We start from the raw sequence: 19863 nt of genomic DNA, 5'->3' as shown, positions 1-19863 counted from the left end.
CAAATGAAGAATGAAGTATTGAACTATTTTCAGAACTATAGTTCATTAAATACATATGTTGAAGGCTGACTTGAGGTATCATTAGTACAGATGATTTCTATTTTTCTAGCAAATAATAAAGTTGAATAAAGTAATAGTACTTGTAATGATAAATTGAGCATAACGTATTTTATTAAAATGTTGTTAGGTTTCATAGGTACTAATTTTCTATATAAGATCAGTCTCCACTAGACCTGTATTAGCTCATGTTATAGTTACAGGGTTGTAATTTCCCCCAAGGCTAGATAGAGCTACTGACTAAGCCACTTGCTAGCCTAGTGGACCCTTGTTAAGGTAGACCAAGACAGTCCCTCTATTCAATAATTAGACTTGCTTGGACAACTGAATTTCACTAAAACCAATAATTTCAGATACGTTAAAAATAATTTTTTCATGGGAGTAGCATAAAATTTGTTTGGCTGCCTCTAATTTTCCTATCATTTCACTGATAATGATTTTTAATTTTCATTTGCCATATGGTTTGTGGGTTGTATAGGTAAACACAAAGGTAGATAAATGTTATATATTTGCCAAGTGGCCCAATGACCCTTTGTCGTTTAGGACAGGCAGTCTAAGAAAAGCTTGTAGGGTTCTTGAACAGGAGCAAGAGGAGAGGAGAGAGGGATTCAGGCCTCTTGTACAGATTCTTGAGGAAAAAAAAACAATCTGTCTTCAGTTCTTAGAATTCAGAAACAGAAATGGTGAGAGAAAATTGATAAGGTAATGAGCTGGGGAATTTAAACAGAGAGAGATCCACAATGTATAAGAGGGTTACTGCTTTACAAATTACAATTGTGTTGCTTAGGACAATGCGGTTCCCCAGAGCAGCACCAGATTTCTGGGGATTGGGCCCAGTAATCTACTTTAACAAGCCCTCCAAGTGATTCTGATGTCTTCCCTCTAAAGTGTGAGAACCACTGGCTTGGGGCAATTATGTAAATTTCAGTTGAGGACTTTGAAGCAATTTCTTTTTTCAAAGGCCTTCTGAGTCGGTGAATGTGTTTTAAGTGTTGAGTTAGATTTCATATACCTAGGCACAGAGGACAACTGTTGCATACCTAGGCTGCTTCCCACCTGGGTGACGGTCGAGCCTTTCAAACTGAAGTTGCTGATACAAAAACTCTTCAAGTTCCAATACATGCTAACAGGCAATCAGTTGCGTCTTTATTTTAAACATTTTGTATGGTGGCAAAATACATATACTACAATTGGTCATCTTAACCATTTTGAGAGTACAATTCAGTGGCGTTGATTTCCTTCACAATGTCTTGTAACGTCAGCTGTGTTTTCTTCTTTTTGTAAAAAATCAGGTAAATGTTTTCCCTGATAACCTGTAATGAAATGATCTCAGAACGTGCATCCACGACCACCATTTCTACATCTCCACACCTGGCGCCGTCGAGCGGCAATCAGGCGTGCGTGGAGAGCTGAGGTCGCCCTCGTGGTCACCTGGCCACCGGGATCCCGGGTTCCGACGGGCCTCCAGCCGAGACTGGAGCCCGGCGGCTCGGCGCTCCCGGGCGGCCGGCTCGCGGTGCAGGGACGCGCAGGGCCAGCGAGGGGGAGCTGCAGGGTAACTTTTCACAGGGAAAGCGGCCAGTCGTCCCCACTAGAAGCCTCCCTGCCTTTTGTTTGTTTTCCTGCTGGAGACTGGAGAGCGGCCGGGTTCCTGCTGCTCTACCATGCGCCGCGCGGCCCGTGCGACTCGCCGCACCTCCCGGGCGTCCCTGCACGGACGCCGCGGCCTCTCCTAGCAGCGATCGCCCCCGTCGCCCGTGCCCGGGCGGGCTGCTGCGCCCCCCGCTCGCCGAGGAGCCGCTGCGCCCCCGCTCGCCGAGGAGCCGCTGCGCCCCCGCTCGCCGAGGAGCCGCGCTCACCGCAGGGGCGGGCCCCCGCCTGTGTTCGCCGCGCCAGTAAGTGGGGTCAGGGATTTCGGGGCTACTGCTGGGCGACCTGTCAGCCGGGGTGATGCTGGGCTGGAGCTGCGGAAGGACCCCCTGTCCCGTCGCCCCGGGAGTGATCCGAGCGGGAGGGAGAGGTGAATGGGCTGTAGTTTCTCTTCGCGGTCGTGTGGGTCTCTCTCTCTCTCCCTCTAGGCATGAAAACTCCCGTTTCCTCGGAGTCTGGAAGATGTTGATGGGTGTCGAGTGTTCAAGAGGGGAAAGATTCAGGCCTGCTTTGAAGCCCCTTTAGGAGGATGCGGAGGACTTGCTCTAGGAATTTTCTTGACTAGGCCTTTGGCTGTCCCGCAAGGGATCTGAGCAAGAACCCTCACACATTGATGTGCAACCATTTTTCACTGGGTTTCTTTCTGCTCTGATTTCTTTCTTACTAATGTGAGTGCACGTGATGAGAGGGATGTCGAAGGATTTCCCAGAGCAAGAGTTTCTTTTGTAGCACACCTTTGAAGTTCGACTTGGACGCTAACGATGAGGGCTTTTCACTTTTAAATATGAAAGTAGTTAAAGGCATTACTCTGTGGAAGAGGATTCATTTCACTTACAACTAAATCAAGATCTGCTTTTGCTGAAGCTCAACTGTGCTGAGAATCCCACCTTGAATTTTGCATGCAGGGCTAGATTTCTCTAAGGTATTGGCACTTGTGTTTTTTATTTTGTCCTGGAGCACTCTTTATAGCAATAGAAGTTTAATAGCTACAGTTTTATCACATTTTTCCAATGAATGGGCTTTTGGGATGTGTCCCAAGAGTGAATTGTACTATTGCCAGATATAAAATGAAAACGAGCTTTAAATTGGTATACTCAACATATAAATAATGAAGATTTTGTGTCTCAACCGTATGCTGACTGTGCTAGGAGTTAATGTATGCATAAATATGCACATTTAAAATAGTTTCTGAACAAAGCGCTACGATTTGGTACAGAGTCTTCGAGGCCTTCCTCTCTGTTTGAGGACCAGTACTTGTAAAACACGAGAAGTGGGTGTAGCAGTGAGAGATGTGCTGGGATTTTTTATGTAAAATCTTGTACCACTGCCTTCTCCCTAAGGTCCAGCCCTCCACGGCGACCCTGCCCACTTTTTATTTCCCTCCTTCTCCACTTTGTTTTGTTCTCCTGCTCTGAAGTCAAAACTGGTGGTTGAGCAGGAGTGGGCAGTTACATTTCTAAATGAGACTGGTTTAGTTTTAGATGATGGAAGGATGTGTTGGAAGGTATTGATAGAGCCTGTCTGAGTAAACAGAGGTCTGTCGTCCTTGCCCAGAGAGCTCAGCAATTAGTCACAAAGAAATGGTTTTCCTCAGTGAAGTTTCCTACCTATAGACTAGATGTAAATGATTATCAGAATAAAGAACAGGCCTTTGGGGATGGATGATTATTTGTTGACTATTCAGCATTATCAAAGTCCATTTTTTGTTTTATTCTCATTGCTTTTTGAGGTTCTGAGTAAAGGTGGAAATCATATTAATATTGAACCTTTAGAATTATCTTTAATTATCTTTTCCTTCCTCCTTTTATATCAATGAGTTAAGACCTTTGAAACGTGATGTCTATAGATCCCTCCCTCTGTATTTTAATCCAGATCCTCAACCTTCCTCCCCTGCAGACGGGAGCAGCCTCTTAGCTAGTTTACCAAGCCTGGCTCTTAGTAAGTCCTCAGGAAATGTTTGCTGAATGAATGAATGACTGAGCCGCTCCCCTTTCTGAAATCTTCAGCATAGCCTGTCTGTCCACTCTCTTTAAACTTTTAAACTATCACTTCCTCATGCCTCTCTTGCCTTGCCACCGGCATTTCCTCTCCATTCTCTAAACTAATTTATCTGACTTTGCAAGGCCTTTCACAACCAGGTCTCCCCCATCCTGTTTAAATCTTGTTTGCAGTTTAGCATGCATCTTTGTGCTCTGTGGGGTTTGGTTTTCTTGCTCTCCTGCGAATGGGCCAGGCTCTCTCTAGAAACTCCCTCCCTTCTTTCCACTCTCCTGTGCAAATCTTACCCGTCCTCTGAGAAGGAGCCTAAGTCCTTTTTTTCAGAATATCTTCTCTACTCATTGCTCTCCTCCTTTACGTCTTAAGATACTTGTTTGTTAGCCCTTCCTTATGCTGGCTGTATCGATCTCTAATTGGTTTAGGCTATTTTAAGCCTCTTTAGGACAGGAGCCATCTTTTATGCATGGTAATGTGGCATTGTGGGCTTTGGAGTCAGGCCGAATTGAGGTCAGGGCCTGACTCCACTTATTACTCACATGGCCTTGTGGGATGCCCTCAGCATTAGTCCTCTCATGTGTAAATTAGGGGAAATGCTTACCCTGACTGACTGTGTTGTGAAGATTATTGGGTGCCTAAACAGGACCTGGTGTAGGCCCGGCAAAAATCTACTTATTCCCCGACATTGACTCGCAGAGGCCTGAACGTGTTGCAAATATTTGGTTGGTGTTTGTTGATTGACTTGTAGTAGCCCACAAGTCATGGCTCCGCCTGGAGGCCCAGCACACGGGTAGCTGTCCTGCAGTGAAGCTTAGTGCGTGTTATCCTGCCCTTACTTAAAATGGCTTGCGCTGAGGTTATTCCTGGCCAGAACTCTGCTTCTGGGATCTGATGCTGTTTTTCCATCTGAATCTTGCCAGGAACACTATTGCCTTTTAATTTTTTTTTTTTAATTCTTCTTTTGAGGCAAACTCCTCCGTTTCATTTTGCAGGATCTTGCTGAGTTGGAGCTTTACATCACTCACTCTTCTATTTTTCTGCTTGTGGGGTGTGTGAGTGTATGTGTTTGTGGCAGGACCACTTGTCTCCTGCTTTGTTGGCAGAATTTTGGGTGCAGTGAACTTCTGTATATGTTGAGCTGTCAGTCTGTGAATAGTGTCTCACTTAATTGTCAATTCTCTCGGCAGCAGTTTGACAAGTGACGTTCTGAGAAGGGCTTTCTGACTACAGTGTCATAAATCGTCTATCTGTGGACCTTGGGGTTTGGGGTTGACCTGCTTGGCTGAAGGAATGTGCAAACAGAGGTGTGCTCTGAGTAACTTACACACACATTGGTTGGGGGTGATAGTATAACCATGCCCTGGTTGTGTTTCAAAGGTTGTGTTTACCTTTGAAACACAGTTTTAACTTTCTTATCAAAACACACGTGTTCTAGGAAATTACCTGATAAAAATAATTTAGTGAAGCAAATAATTTTCTGGATCACATTACATTGAAATACTAAGAAAGGGTTGTGAAAGGAAGAAAACAGATGTCTTTAGTTGCAGCCAAAGAGGAAGTTAAAGAAGCAGGGTGAGTTCCTCCCAAGATGGTGTGAAGGTTGATATGGGCATTGCCACTCACTCTCTGTGCCTGCTGAGGTGCTTTCTGATGGTGGGAAAATATTACTACTCTGCAGATCCTAGAAAGATGCTCAATCCAGGAGAAAAGCTTCCATTTCTGATTTCCTTCCAAGGACATGGAAGCATCCTTGCTCATTGAATAAATGCCTGATGCACTGTGCTTTGAAAGTCGAAACCTTTATAGAAGGAGTGTTTGTGGTCAGACTCAAGGGTGCCCCTGGGATCAAATCCTGTGGGAGTTGACTTGTGAAGTTGTCTCAGAGTTTGAAGAAAGCACATCTTTGGAGATCTGCCACCTTTTTTTTATATGTGGTTCAGAATTAGCAATACATTTATATACTTTTTACAAAAGGAGTAGTGGGGAGCATTTGATACATCTTTATAGACTATTGAAACATTTCTTATATTCAGACATTAAAAAATATGTTACTCTGAAGATAACAAAGATTCTGTTCCTATTAGTTGGGTTTCAGGAACACATCTATAAAGTGAAGGTGTTCAGTGATCTTTAAGTTCCCTTACCAGAAAAAAAAATTCAATTCTCTAGTCTGAAGTTTCCTCGATGTTACTCTGTGTCCACATTGAGCTTAGGTCCATATGAACTCAGCTTTCAAGCTGCACTAATTAGCGTTAGGTTCTATATTATCTTACTTTAAACTTTTCCTAGACTTAAAATTTCTCATGCTGACTCGGTTTTTTAAAATGGAACGGCCATAGCAGTGCCTCACATTTCATTTGGTGCCTTTTCTGCCACACTAGGGGCTCTTAGTAGCTACCTGATAAATGTATAGTGACGGCCGAGAACTTGAGAGCCACAGTTTTGTGAGAAGAGCTATGGGAGTCATTTTCTGCCTTTCTAGGGGTGTGGTGTGGTCTGTGATAAAGTTTAGATAACATGTGACTGCCCTCTCGCTCACTATAAAAGATAATGGCTCAGAAACCGAAAAGATACAATATCAAAGTTCGTATTTGACACTACCATGAAAGTTACTATCTTCATGAATGTGTAGCTTTCCAAAGACATAAATGAATGGTTTTGTAGTCTTGGATACTGTCTTTGAAAGTGAGTTTATTAAAGATTGACTTAACTCAGACAAAAGAGAGTGAGAAAAAAGATATACATGCTTACATGTTATCTTAGCTGTTAAAAAGCGTGTTTTCCTAAATGAGTGTAAACATTTTGGAAGCATTTATAATTTTTCTGCCCTAGTCCTCATATAGTCGCCCAGTTTTGCAAAGAAGGCTGTGAGGCGGGTGGGATGGCAGTAGGAATGGAGTTGGTGATACAGGACAATCACCTATGGGCAAAATGACCATTGACAAACCCGTAAGTTACTCACTCATTAGTTCATTCATTCAACAAATCTTTATTGTGAGCCCTTGCTTGTGCCAACTGTATGCCCGGTCTTTGTCTAGGTGCTGGGAATACAGTTGTGAATATAAAATTGCTGCCCTCAAATTGCTTATATTCTAGGGATAAACACTGTTCATACACGTAACTCTGTAACCTCTGGGTCGGTGAGGATTATACAAAGAGGGCTGAAGTGTTTCCGCTTATCTGCAGGTTTGCCTGTTTCAGGGGTGCACAGACTGTGCCCCGCGGGTGTAGCCTGCCTGCTGCCTGCTTTTGTACAGTAGGTGTCCTGGAACCCAGCCATGCCCATTTATTTCTGTATTGTCTAGGACTGCTTTTGTGTTACAGTGGCAGAGCTGAGTAATCATGACAAGATATATTTACTGGTCCTTCACAGAAAATGTTTGCTGACCCCTGCTCTACATTAATTTTACATTAAGCCTTTATTTCCTTGATACATTTCATTGATTTGTTTGTTGTTATACATGATACTGAATCATCTTACAGTCAAGTGAGATCAGCTCCTGAATGAAATGTGCTGTAATAGGTGCATAGCGCTTGAATACGGGGTGGGGCAGAAGTAATCTTGCAGTGGTCAGTCCATGAAACACAGGGTTTGTTCCTGTATTATCATTTATTAATCATTGTATTGCTTCCCATACACACAGCTGTAAACCTCTTCTGCCCCACCCTGTAGATATGTTCTCATTTACTCCTGTCTTTACCTCACCCTGCCTTGCCCAGCCTTACAACAAGGGGTGGCCGTCAGGCAAGCTGCTGGGACCAGGGCGGTCGCTGTGCGCGACAGCCTTCATTGAGCGCGAGACCATCCTCTGGGCTCCTCCGGCTCCTCCGCAGTCACACACGAGTCCGAGTCTGGGGAAGGCAGTCTTCTTCTGGCTCCTTAGCATTTTGCTCCCTTTTCAGCTCTTCACAGTTTACAGAAGCCTCATAGAATGGTGGGTACCAGTTTAGAAATAATCTGTAAGTCATTGAAGACTCATTTTTTAAGGCTTGGGGTGCAAGCACCCTTTTGTATTTCAGGAGAAGCGATGGGAGGTTGTGGACCCTTCTCAGGGGATGAAGGACCCTGGTACCTGGGGAGCTCTTCTCCCGGAAGCTGGGGTGGATGGAGAGGGAGGCGAAGGCAGGCCGGAGTGCTGTAGCTGAAAGCACCTTTAGTGCACTGTCTGGGCAAGGGCAAAGGAGAGCATGGTCCACATAAAGAAGGTTCTTTGGGCCTGGTACCTGCTGTCCCCAATATAGAAGAAAGCACTTGTCCAAGAGGCGAAATACTTAAAGAATATTTCTGCTAAAATGTATACGTACATAGGCAGGAGAATAGGGCTCCCAGAGTGAAAAATCTGAACACCTGTCCTATTTCTCATACCTTTTAAAAAGAAATGGACAGTATTAACCCCAGTAAAGTTGTGACACAGGAGGGCCTGCCATGCAACGTGCAGTAACTGCGTGCGGTTCAGGTCGGATGGAACTTAGGAGTGGCATGAGGGGAGCCCCTGAATGGTTCTGCACGTAATCCGCTGTACCTGTGGGGACAGATGTAAGTGGTGGAGTCTCTCCAGTGTGACTCAGTCAGGCCCCGGGAGAAGCCTCCTCGGAAGGGCCCAGACGGGGCCAGCCGCCCGCAAGCCCCGGCTCTCAGAAGTGCGCGTTTGCATGCAATTTCCGTCTCCCATCTTAACAAATGAGTAATTGTGGCATTTATTTTATTTTACTTTACTTTTTGTAGTTTAACTTCTTTAGCGATTGATTTTAGGAAGGAAGGGAGGGAGGGAGGGAGGGAGGGAGGGAGGGAGGGAAAAGCATTTGTTTGTTTTTCCATTTAGTTGCACGTTGTTCGTTAGTTACTTCCCACATGTGCCCTAACCGGGGATCAAACTCACAAGCTTGGTGTTTCCGATGACTGTCTAACCCAGGGGTAGTCAACCTTTTTATACCTACCGCCCACTTCTGTATCTCTGTTAGTAGTAAAATTTTCTAACACCCACCAATTCCACAGTAATGGTGATTTATAAAGTAGGGAAGTAACTTTACTTTATAAAATTTATAAAGCAGAGTTACAGCAAGTTAAAGCATATATCATAATAATAATTACTTACCAAGTACTTTATGTCAGATTTTCGCTGTTTAGTAAAATAAATCTTTATAAAACAACTTACTATAGTTAAATCTATCTTTTTATTTATACTTTGGTTGCTCCGCTACCGCCCAGCATGAAAGCTGGAATGCCCACTAGTGGGAGGTAGGGACCAGGTTGACCAGCACTGGAACCCACAGAGCTAACCATCCAGGGCCTAACTGTGGAATTACTCAGTGACTATCAGGTAGAATGACTACCACTATCCCTGTGCCCAGTCTCTAGTGTCCAGGCTGGGAGTGAGCAGGGCACCCTGTTCTAGCGGCCGGACCCGAGCAGATGTTCTCCGCCTCCACTGAGGACTGCAGCTGAGGGGAGGGAATTAGGACCAGGAAAACCATCCACTTCTTCTGAAGATTGGCTGGAACTCTTTGAAAGTGAAATAAAGTAGTATTTCTTTTGTTTGTTGAGTATAGTCGTACCCAAGGCGAAAGAACTGATCTGACCTCATTGAGGGGGCCTTTCTGTGATTCAGTAAGTCCAGCATTGTGGTGGCCTCCCAGTCTCCCTGTCTTACCTTTTCTATAGTGTTTATTCTTCTTCCATTTCAGAACTTCTGAACATTTGTGGTCAGGTCAAACAATTTGATTATCATCACTTTGCACATGAAATAGAAGCACTGAGAGTTTTTGAGACACGTATTGAAGGTGGTACAGAAAATAAACAGAAAAGACTAAAATTCAAATTTTGACCATTCTAGCAGTCCTCAGGAGGCGTGGCAGGTGGCCGGGCAGAGGGCAGGCCTGCCTGTCGCTGACCTTTGGAGAAGGTGTGGGGACTTTGAGATGGGGACAGGGCACTTAGAAAGCCATGAGCTGTGTCTGTGTAGGTTGAGGCAGAAAGCTTTGAAGAGGTGATTGTTGTAGATTCTGAACTTTGGGGCCCAGCTGAGACAGGGGCTACTTGTCCTTCTCTGAATGACAAAGGCCATATAGCATACTGGGTCCCTCTGGGGCACAATCTTCTCCTTGCGGGCTTTTGTACATGTTACAGGAAAAGTGGGAACAGCGATCCATTTCTTTTTCTCAGACAAATGCTCCTTGATTCCTGACAAAGTCACAGAATCACCAAGCATTTGAGCAAGAAGCTACATACCTGTATCAAGTCAGTGCCCTAATTTCACAGAGAGAAAACCTGAGGACCAAGAGAACTGCGAGTCAGAGGGGGTCTGTGCCGACTGGAAACTGGGACCCGGCCCCCCTTTGTCTGCATTCACGTGGCCTCCGCTGCTGGCGAAGTCCCCACTGGGTTCACTGATGTTTGTTTGCAGAATGAGGCCAACGAGAGCATGGCCACATCACTGGTTTCCATATTTGGACTTTGAGCTGCAAAGCACTTCCTCTAATTCCTCTTATTCTCAGATCCTCAAAAGTTTTCCTGATCTTTGGATCTTTAGCAACCTTTCCCTAGAGTTTGGTGTAATCAGCCTGGGTTCCTATCTCAGTCCCACCATTTATTAGTTGTATAACCTTGGACTAGTAATATGTGTCCCAGTTTCCTTATCTGTAAATAGGCTTGGTAATAATACTAGTACCTAAATGGTACAGTAGTAAGGATTAAATGAATTAATATATGCAAAGCCCTGTAATAGTATGGTACACATAGTAAGTACTAAAATGACTACTAGTACCTTTTTGGTTTATTTGGTGTATTAAGATAGTACACGTGGATTAGTTATAGTGTGTGATTTATCCATGTTAATTCTTGGAGTCAGAGAGCTGCCCCTGAACATGTTAACTTAATTCCCAAGTTCATGGATAGGCTACTGCATTCCACTCACTCCTCAGGCAGTGTTGACTGATGATACCAGGAGCTGTGAATTCCAATACTGCGGGTGGCAGAGGAGGAAATGTGACTCAAGGAGGCCAGGTATGTGCTGAGAAACAGTGAGGAATTGCTCTTCTCTTTTAAATAAAGAACAATATTGCCTGACCAGGTGGTGGCACAGTGGATAGAGCTGTGATGGCGAACCTTTTTATAAAAACTGCCCACTTCTGCAATGCTGGTCAACCTGGTCCCTCCCACCCACTAGTGGGCATTCCAACTTTCATGATGGGCCAACCACAGTACCATTTGGTTGCTCCGCTGGGGGGCAGGGCACCATGAAAGCTGGACTGCCCACTAGTGGACAGGAGGGACCAGGTTGACCAGCACAGCAAAAGTGGGCAGTTTTTATAAAAAGGCTCACCATCACGGGGATAGATCGTTGGATTGGGATGCAGAAGACCCAGGTTCAAAACCCCGAGGTCGCCAGCTTGAGCACTGGCTCATCAGCTTGAGTGCAGGGTAGCTGGGTTGAGCACGGGATCATAGACATGACCCCGTGATTGCTGGCTTGAGCAAGGGGTCACTTGCTCTGCTATAGAAGAGCTCTGAGTTTAGGTGTCAGCTATAGATAGTAGTTGTTTGGTAACTAGCCATCCACCTAGCTTGTGGGGAACTTCAAGAGCCCAGAGAACCTGGGATTTGATAAACTCTAGGGAAAAGAGCTCCCTTTCTGGCTGGCTAGTTGTCCAGGCAACCGTGAGTGGTACCCAGGGCCATGTTCAACACTTTTCCTTTTTGCACCACAATAGATTTGTAGTCATATGTTTTAACAATGTAGAAGCGGATAATGGTGGATGAAAAATTCATACTTAAGCTAATAGAGGGTAACTTCTCATTTGTCTTCAGCTGTGCTAATCTCTTTCACCTTTCAAAACTATACAATCTACAGGTAATTGATCTATGGATTAATTGATCTATCTCTATCACCTCCCCTATAGAATTTTGTCTCTTAGGTAAAGTTAGCCTAAGTCCACTGTATCAATAATGCTTTTAGCTATATACTCAATAGAATATCTAACAGCAGCTTCAGCCGCAAAGACCTTTAATTAGGTCATATAACAAGAAATATAGAGCAGATATTCTCAGGGATCATGCAGCAGCCCAGTGATACCACCAACCACTCAGCATCTCCCTTCTTCTCCCTCAACCCATCTTTCTCTTTCTCTTCCTTGCTTTTGTCTATCCTTGGCAGAAAAGATTTTCATTTTTATGTTTCCCCTCTTATAGTCACCAGAAGGCTGCCTGAGCCCTAAATGTCACAGTTTTGTACAATCAAGTTTTAGACAGAATCACAGAGCAACCTCTTTGTCAGCTGTCTTTCAGGGAGTAGATGCTTCTCCAAAGCCTTTTTCTTCCCTCATCAGCTCACTTTCCTTTCCAGCTCATAAGTCAGAGCCACGGCCTTTCTCCTAAACAATTTTTAGTAGAAGTGGAATTGCTTTGCTTGGCTTAGACTGATCAGAGTTCATGCCCCAGGGCTGTAGTAGGTGGCTGCCATCCCTCTTTAGATTGAGTCCTGAATAAAATCAGGGTTCTATAAACTGAGCAAGAGGAAGTGCATTGCCATTGGGTAGACCAGCAATGGCCTCTCCCAGTGTCCTCCTTTTCTCCAGGGCATTGTCCATCACACTGGACGTCCACCCGAAGCAGCAGTAAGTGTTTATTCTTCACTATCAGATCATGACATGAGTCATCATATTGAGGCCACCACAAAAATGATGAACAACTGAACACTGATCTCAGATGTGTTGAACCACTTCCTGCTGGGATAGACTCAGAAGTGACTGTGAGTGGGATGATACTTCTTGTCGAATGCTAATTTGAATAATACCACACCTTCGTTTTTTGTTTTGTTTTTAAGCAAGACTGAAAGAGAGACAGACAGTAAGGGAGTGAGATGAGAAGCATCACTTCTTTGTTGTGGCACCTCAGTTGTTCATTGATTGCTTTCTCATATGTTCCCTGACTGGGGGGCTCCAGCTGAGCCAGCCACCATGAAGTCATGTCTGTGATCCCATGCTCAAGCCAGAGACCCTGTGCTCAAGCTGCCGAGCTTGCGCCCAAGCCAAATGAACCCACACTCAAGCCGCCAACCTCAGGGTTTGAACCTAGGTCCTCAGTGCCCCGGGCCGACACTATCCACTGCACCACCCACATCATTTTTAAAGGTAGGAAATAATTCACTGGAGTAGAGAATAGAAAACTCGGACAGTGGTCACGGTTCTGTTCTCTGGATCACCACGTAGTATCACTCATCCTTCTCTTCCCTACCACTTTGAAACAATTACCATGGCTTCCTCAGTCTCCTTTACTTCTTGCATCCTGTGTTTCTTCAGCTATTCTTCCTGAGCATTTAGATCCCTCATTATGTTCTTTAATATCTCTCTTGATGTTTGTCATCCAAAGTTGAATAGTGATTCAGGCATATGTTGAGACTGTCATGTCCCTTGTTCTGGAGCCATGGCAAACATGCTGTGACAGTCCAGTGGACATAGTCATGTTGTATTCTGTGTGATGGGCGACCCCGGAGTTTTTGAATGTCTTTGCCTTGCCCGAACGCTATGCCCTAGTAAGAACTCCAGTGCTGCACTAGGTTTGGAAACAAAGTAGAATGACCTTCAAAGCACTTGTAGCTGCTGCCCACTGAGCATCTCCACTGAGCACTTTTATATAAACCTCAAATTCAGCACATTAGGAAACAGAACCCATTGTCACTGCACACGGTCCAAATAATACCTACACATACATTCTCTATGTGTCTCCTATTTCTAAGATTCATCCAGCCCAATGCCTTTGTTCAGGTCTTGGACATATTTCATTTGGACTATTTTAGTATCCACCTAACTAGTCTCTCTATTCTACCTTCTGTTTGGTCTTCAAAGGGATTTTTCTCATGTCATTTCCCTGCCTAAAAACCCTAGAGAGCTACCCTCTGCATGTTAAAGACCAGGCTCCTGCATGGCAAATGTACATACCCCATCATTCCCGGGCCCCGCCCTCAGTTCTGACTGTTTCCTGTCCGTTCCTCACTGTTCTCCGTGGATTTGATACCTGGACCCTGTCCTGCACAGCCCGTGCCCATGAGAATCACCTGCAGAGCTTTTCAAACTACTGAGACTCATTCCCACCCTGACCTAACTCTTTTCTTATTCATTTTATTTTTTAATTACAGTTTACATTCAATATTATTTTGTATTAGATTTAGGTCACCCCGACTTAACACACAGGTGAGTTAAAAGTTCAGTATTTGTTAAAGGTCCCCGGGTAATTATAATGAACCACTGGTTTTCTGCCCTCTTGGGAATGTATCAAGCCCTGGACCCGCCCACCCTTTGCACACGGGTCCCTCCATCTACGTCCTTTCTTTCCCCTTTGTGTATAATGAAACCTGGCTCATTCTTCAGTACCTCGGTCCTCCCACCTTTCCGAAGGGTTGTCAGACCTCTCCATTCTCCTGAGACTTGGTGGTTCTCTCTGCCATCTTTGCATAGCGCTGTCTGTATTGTTCACATACATACGTGTCAATTATGAGTTATCTAAAGGAAGAACCCTTGTTTTCTCCATAATGTGCCCCCAAGGCCTTGCATAAGGCTTCGCATTTCATTCTGAAGAGACACTAGTCGGATTCATTGTACAATCACATTCGATTGCTTGAAATAACATGGTTAAAAAACTAGTACCATACTATGGTGAAAGTCAGATTTTGCCAGAGTAACTGAATTTTGTTCTATGATAATATGAAAAACTATGACTAGAAAGAAGTGTTCGGATGACTGTATGTTGAATGAATGACCCTCTTTGTCTCGATCTCAATAAAGTTCTTAGTACTTTCACGCATAGTTTTCTCAGCGATCAGCTAGGGGGAGTGTTATCCCAATTATACAATATAAGTGGATGAGGGGGGGTAATGGGACATTAATTATCAAAGAAAGGCTTCTATGATTAATAATTAATAGAGGTGATTCATTAGTATAATGTCATTGCAAAAAAATAAATAAAGTGGGGAAGAGCCCAGTGCTACTGGAATGTAGATCATTATTAAGTTTTGGTCACCACAGTTCACCAAGGAGATGGAGAAATGTATGAGGCTCCAGATATGAATTCCGAAGATAAGTAAAGGGGTGGAAAGCGGGTCCTGTGAGGGAAGGTTGTGTGATTAAAGCAAGGAAAGGCCAAGGGACATACATACATCTGGTCACTAATTTCATGTGCATACATATTTTTTGTAAGATATTTTCTTTATAGTCACAAAAAAAATAAGCATAAAGAAATTAGCTTAAATTACAATAGGCAAGTTCTGACTGGACATTAAAAAAAATATTCTAACTAATTATATTATAAGATGCAAATCTTATCATGTTATTCTCTAGTTAAAAAACCTTAATTGAATTGCCATTGTTTCCAGGTCAAAGTCCACATTTTTTTAAAATGAAGCATGTAATTTATTAGTTACATAGCTGTTTATTTTTTAACAAATCAAGGTTTCAGTGGTTTTTTTTTTTTTAGAATATGACATATACTAGCAATGCTTTGGAAATTTTAATTACTTGGAAAATGAAATTATGAAGGACGCAGAAATCATATTGATTAGCAATAACAGATGGAGATCAAGGAAAAAGAAGAAAAAGAAGGGAAAACGAACACAGATCCCAGAGTTGCTCTGTGTTAGGCGGAGACACGGCTTGAATCCCGAACGGACCTGCTTCGTCACGAAGTGGACGAGCCACAGTGTAGGATAGAGTCCTGTCTTAAGAACAACTTAGGACTAGGTTTTTATTAAGTAAATTTACAGTTGTATATTTTAAGCAGAAATAAAATGGTTAAGATACATGTGTGTGTTTTTTAAAGATTCCATTTCTCTACATTTTGAGGATAAATTTTTCAATTTTTTTTTTTTTTTTTTTTTTTTTACAGAGGCAGAGATAGACAGGGACAGACAGACAGGAATGGAGAGAGATGAGAAGCATCAATCATCAGTTTCTCTTTGCGCGTTGCGACTTCTTAGTTGTTCATTGATTGCTTTCTCACATGTGCCTTGACCGTGGGCCTTCAGCAGACCAAGTAACCCCCTGCTGGAGCCAGCGACCTTGGGTCCAAGCTGGTGAGCTCTTTGCTCATGCCAGATGAGCCCGCACTCAAGCTGGCGATCTCAGGGTCTCGAACCTGGGTCCTTCCGCATCCCAGTCCGATGCTCTATCCACTGCGCCACCACCTGGTCAGGCAATTTTTCAATTTTTAATCTAGAATAATTTCAAACATCCAGGAAAGTTATAAGAATGATATAAAGAATATCCTTATACTTTTACCCAGATTTACCTATTGTTAACATTTTACCCCATTTGCGTGCTTGTGTGTACTCTCCTTTCTCTCTCTCTCTCTCACACACACACACACACACACACACACACACATGCAATTTTTGTTCTCCCTGCTTGAGAATAAACTGCATACATCATGGTACTTATACATTTTTCAGGGTATATTCTCTAAGAAAAGAATATGTTCTTACAGAACTACAGAGCAGACATTCACTTCAGTAAATTTAATACAGATACTTTTAATGCTTTTATCTAATCTACCATCCATATTCCAATTGTTTCCACTGACCCAATAATGTCTCCCTTATAGGTATTTTTCTCTCCTTTAGTACACGACGTAGTCAAAGGCTGGGTTTTTCAAAATGGTATCTGAGGCCTCCACATTCACAATTCTAGGGTCACCTCTTTCCAGTTCCAAGCTCCTCACCTTGTCCCCCCGGCCCAGCTTCAAGCCCCTGGGCCTTAGTCTCTGCCTCTTAGACTGCTAGACCCCCTTCTCTTACACAGCACCTACTTTTCTTTTTCTTTCAATACTCAAGTCTCTTATGAGGACTTTGCTTACTGCCCTCCTGAGCCCAGGTGTAATTGACCCAGCTGGGGGCCAGGGGACCTTCTCCCTGTTCTCTCCCACATCCTGTATCCGAGGTGTACAGTGAAATATCTTAGTGCATATTTATGAATACCTACTGTACCCCTCACCCCCAATCAGCATTATGCCCAGCTGTGAGACTCTTAAGAGCTTTGAAAAAATGAACCAGATTTGATGGGTCTTTGTATCCCCAGATGTTAGTTTAAGGTGGGGTCTGTCACACAGGGGGCGCTTTGTAAATACTTATCCACAATGGAGTATGTCTGTAAAGAGCTGCTGAAGGAAAACTGTGGGAATCTGATCCCGAGGGAGCCAGAAGACAGGAAAATGCCCCTCTAACAAGGGGTCTTCGAATGGTTCTGGAGGGAGGGGGAATGGGTTTGGGCTGGGGGGATTGGTCTCTTCCTACTAAATGGTAGAGTATGGTGAAATCAGGCGTGACCTTTACATTTCTTACGGTTTCTCAAGGTCACACACAGCCTTCGCAAGAACATAGGCTGGATTGTTCGTTTGTTTGTTTGATTGATTAAATGATTGATTGATTGATCTGAGAGAGGCAGGAAGAGAGAGACAGGAACATGGAGCTGCTCCTGTATGGGCCCTGAGCAGGGAATCGAACTGCCAGTGTCTGTGCTCCAGGATGACACTCCAGCCAACCAAGCTATCCTGCCAGGGCTTAATTCATTAGTTTTTTAGAGACAGAGAGGGAAGGAGAGAGAGGGGAGGGGGAAGGGAAGCATTCATTGTTCCACTCAGTTGTGCTTTCATTGGTTGCTTCCTGTGTGTGCCCTGGCCGGGATGGAACCCACAACCTTGTTTCCAGATGACGCTTTTAACCGACTGAACCAGCCAGGGCCTGGATTTTTTATTTTATTTTAAATTTTGAACTAATTTTAGAATTCTAGAAGAATTTCAAAAATAGGACAGATAGTTCCTAGAACTTCTTCACCCAGTTCCCCTAATAGTAAAATCTCTAACCATAGAACAATGATCAAATCAAAAAGTTAGCTTTGGAACAATGATATTAACTAAACTGCCGACCTTATTTAGATTTCACCAGCTTTTAAAACCACTAATGTCCTTTTTTGGTTCCAGGATCCTATCCAGGATCTCCCATTGCATTTAGTTGTCATGTCTCCTTAATTGCCTCCAGTCTAACATTTCCTCAGTCTGTCCTTGCCTTTGGTTAGTCTTTTGTAGAATAACCCTTATTTTGGGTTTGTCTGATGTTTTCTCGTGGATAGAAGGAGGTTCTGCATCTTTGACAAGAATACCGCTGTGACATTGTGATGTTATGCCCTTCTCAGAGCATCATGTCCAGGGTAGGTGATTTCATATGTCTTATTAATGGTGAGGTTGAACTTGATCACTTGAGTAAGGAGGTCTCTGCTGGATTTTTCCCTGTAGAGTTACCATCATTTTTATTGTAGTTAATAAATATCTTGGAGATACTTTGAAACTATGCAGATATCCTGCTTTTCTTTATCCACTAAATTTTTTTATCCACTAATATTTGCATCCCACAGAGAATCTTGTCTATAACAAATTTTACTGTGATGTTTACCTAAGAATGAATTTATTTTATTTTGTTTATTTTATTTTATTTTTAGGTGAGAGGAGAGGAGTAGTGAGTCAGACTCCTGCATGCACCCCAACCAGGATCTACCCAGCAACCCCGTCTGGGGCTGATGCTGAAGTACTAAGCTATTTTTAGCACCTGAGGCTTCCGCACTTGGACTAACCAAGCTATCCTCAGCATGTGGGGCTACACTTAAACCAATTGAGCCACTGGCTGTGGGAAAGGAAGAGAGAGAGAAGGGGAAGAGGGAAGGAAGCAGATGGTTGCTTCTTCTGTGTGCCCTGACCAAGAATTGAACCCAGGAACTCCATATGCTGGGCCAACGCTCTATCCACTTAACCACTGGCCAAAACCTAAGAGTGAATTTCTTATTTTTTTTTTCTTTCCTCCTACATTTATTAATCAGAAAAAATTCTTGAAGAAAGAGCTGCATAGACTAGATTTGGATTTGGATGCAGAATTTCATGTACTTCTAATTACTATTTTCTGATCTTTTGATTCTTCAGATGATTAGTTTAATGATGTATATATTTAAAATGTCTTTATTGTTCTTATCTAAATATTTACATTTTATTAATGTTTATGTAAGGGCATTGCCATCATATGAGTTACCACTACATTTTCTTTATTATAGACAAAGTGACTTTCACTTTTAAAAATGAAAAATCAATGACTTATTAAAAAACACAACTTTAAAAAGCTTTTTTAATTAAGAAAAACTGACTGACATTAAAAGGGGCATAGCCTATATATATAGATAATCTTTTTAAATCGCTAGCACTTTGTTTAGCTTCTGAATGGCTAGTAGTAAAAATAATACTTTTGATGCCTAGTCACAGATGGATTATGGAGCACCCGTAAGTTCTTTATGAGGAGAACTTTGAGCATTTCTTGACTCTAGCATGTTTACACGGTTAACCGTAGCTGGATTACAGAACACAACGTATTTAGCATGAGCTTGGCAATTTTCATTGACCGTGGTTATTGTGCAGGGTTTGCCCACAGTTAACAAAAGCACTGAATTGCAGCTGATTCATTTCTGAGTCAGTGAAAAACTCACTTGCCAAGAATGGTATCTTTAGTCTTATTTTTTAAATTGTAAATAAAAATTGTAAAAGAGCATTATTTAGACCAGAGGTTGACAAACCTTTTTCTGTAAAGGGTCAGAAAAGAAAGAATTTTGGATTTGTAGTTCATTCAGTCTCTGTCACAGCTACTCAACTCTGCTATTAAAGTGTGAAAACGGCCATAGACAGTAGGCAAGTGAGTGGGCAGGACTGTGTTCCAATAAAACTTTATTTATAAGAACAGGAGGTGGGCCGGGCGGGGTGGTAAACTCAAAATATATAGTAGCATTTATCCTTCTCCTTGATTTTTCTCTACAGGAAGAAGACTGATCTTTGAAAATATGTATTTGGGAGATAGTCACGTTCTGTTGAATACCTTGTGCTGTTGCTGCCATAGGAAAATCTGGTTACACTCCGGAGAGGCCTGCTGCCACCGCAGGAGCGAACCACCTCGGCCCTGAGATGAGCGTCCGGCCTGAGCGGGCGCACCATGAATAGATACACAACAATCAAGCAGCTTGGGGATGGGACCTACGGTTCCGTCCTGCTGGGGAGAAGCGTTGAGTCTGGGGAACTGATTGCTATTAAAAAGTAAGTTGTATCTTCCAGTCTCATGAATTCATCCTCAACGGTACATTGTCAGCACT

General features: G+C 43.2%; 2 protein-coding genes across 10 annotated transcripts in view; both read left to right on the top strand.

The window, feature by feature from the left end:
• Positions 1–1833: 1833 nt before the first annotated feature.
• Positions 1834–19677, top strand: LOC136319306 (uncharacterized). Of its 9 annotated transcripts, none has more exons than XM_066252641.1 (4): positions 1834–1952; positions 2136–2629; positions 17815–17892; positions 19535–19677. In XM_066252641.1, exons 3-4 carry the CDS (start codon positions 17865–17867, stop codon positions 19675–19677), a joined length of 171 nt encoding a protein of 56 aa, XP_066108738.1. In that variant the 5' UTR covers positions 1834–1952; positions 2136–2629; positions 17815–17864. The 9 variants fall into 9 exon arrangements, with proteins under 9 accessions (XP_066108738.1, XP_066108727.1, XP_066108722.1 ...); XM_066252625.1 differs by lacking the exon at positions 2136–2629 and adding an exon at positions 10624–10705 and having other exon boundaries at positions 1874–1952; XM_066252630.1 differs by lacking the exon at positions 2136–2629 and having other exon boundaries at positions 1837–1952.
• The window catches only part of CILK1 (ciliogenesis associated kinase 1), a 40922-nt gene continuing 40615 nt past the window's right edge, over positions 19557–19863 (top strand). Inside the window, exon 1 of the mRNA XM_066252603.1 lies at positions 19557–19807. Within this exon, the coding sequence (XP_066108700.1) occupies positions 19707–19807 (101 nt within the window). The 5' untranslated portion in view covers positions 19557–19706. The remainder of the gene's footprint in view (positions 19808–19863) is intronic.

Source organism: Saccopteryx bilineata, chromosome 1, assembly GCF_036850765.1.
Source record: "Saccopteryx bilineata isolate mSacBil1 chromosome 1, mSacBil1_pri_phased_curated, whole genome shotgun sequence".
NCBI classification, from domain to species: Eukaryota; Metazoa; Chordata; class Mammalia; order Chiroptera; family Emballonuridae; genus Saccopteryx; species Saccopteryx bilineata.
The sequence above is the reverse complement of the archived record's forward strand: the minus strand, read 5'-3'. Positions and strand labels throughout refer to the sequence as shown.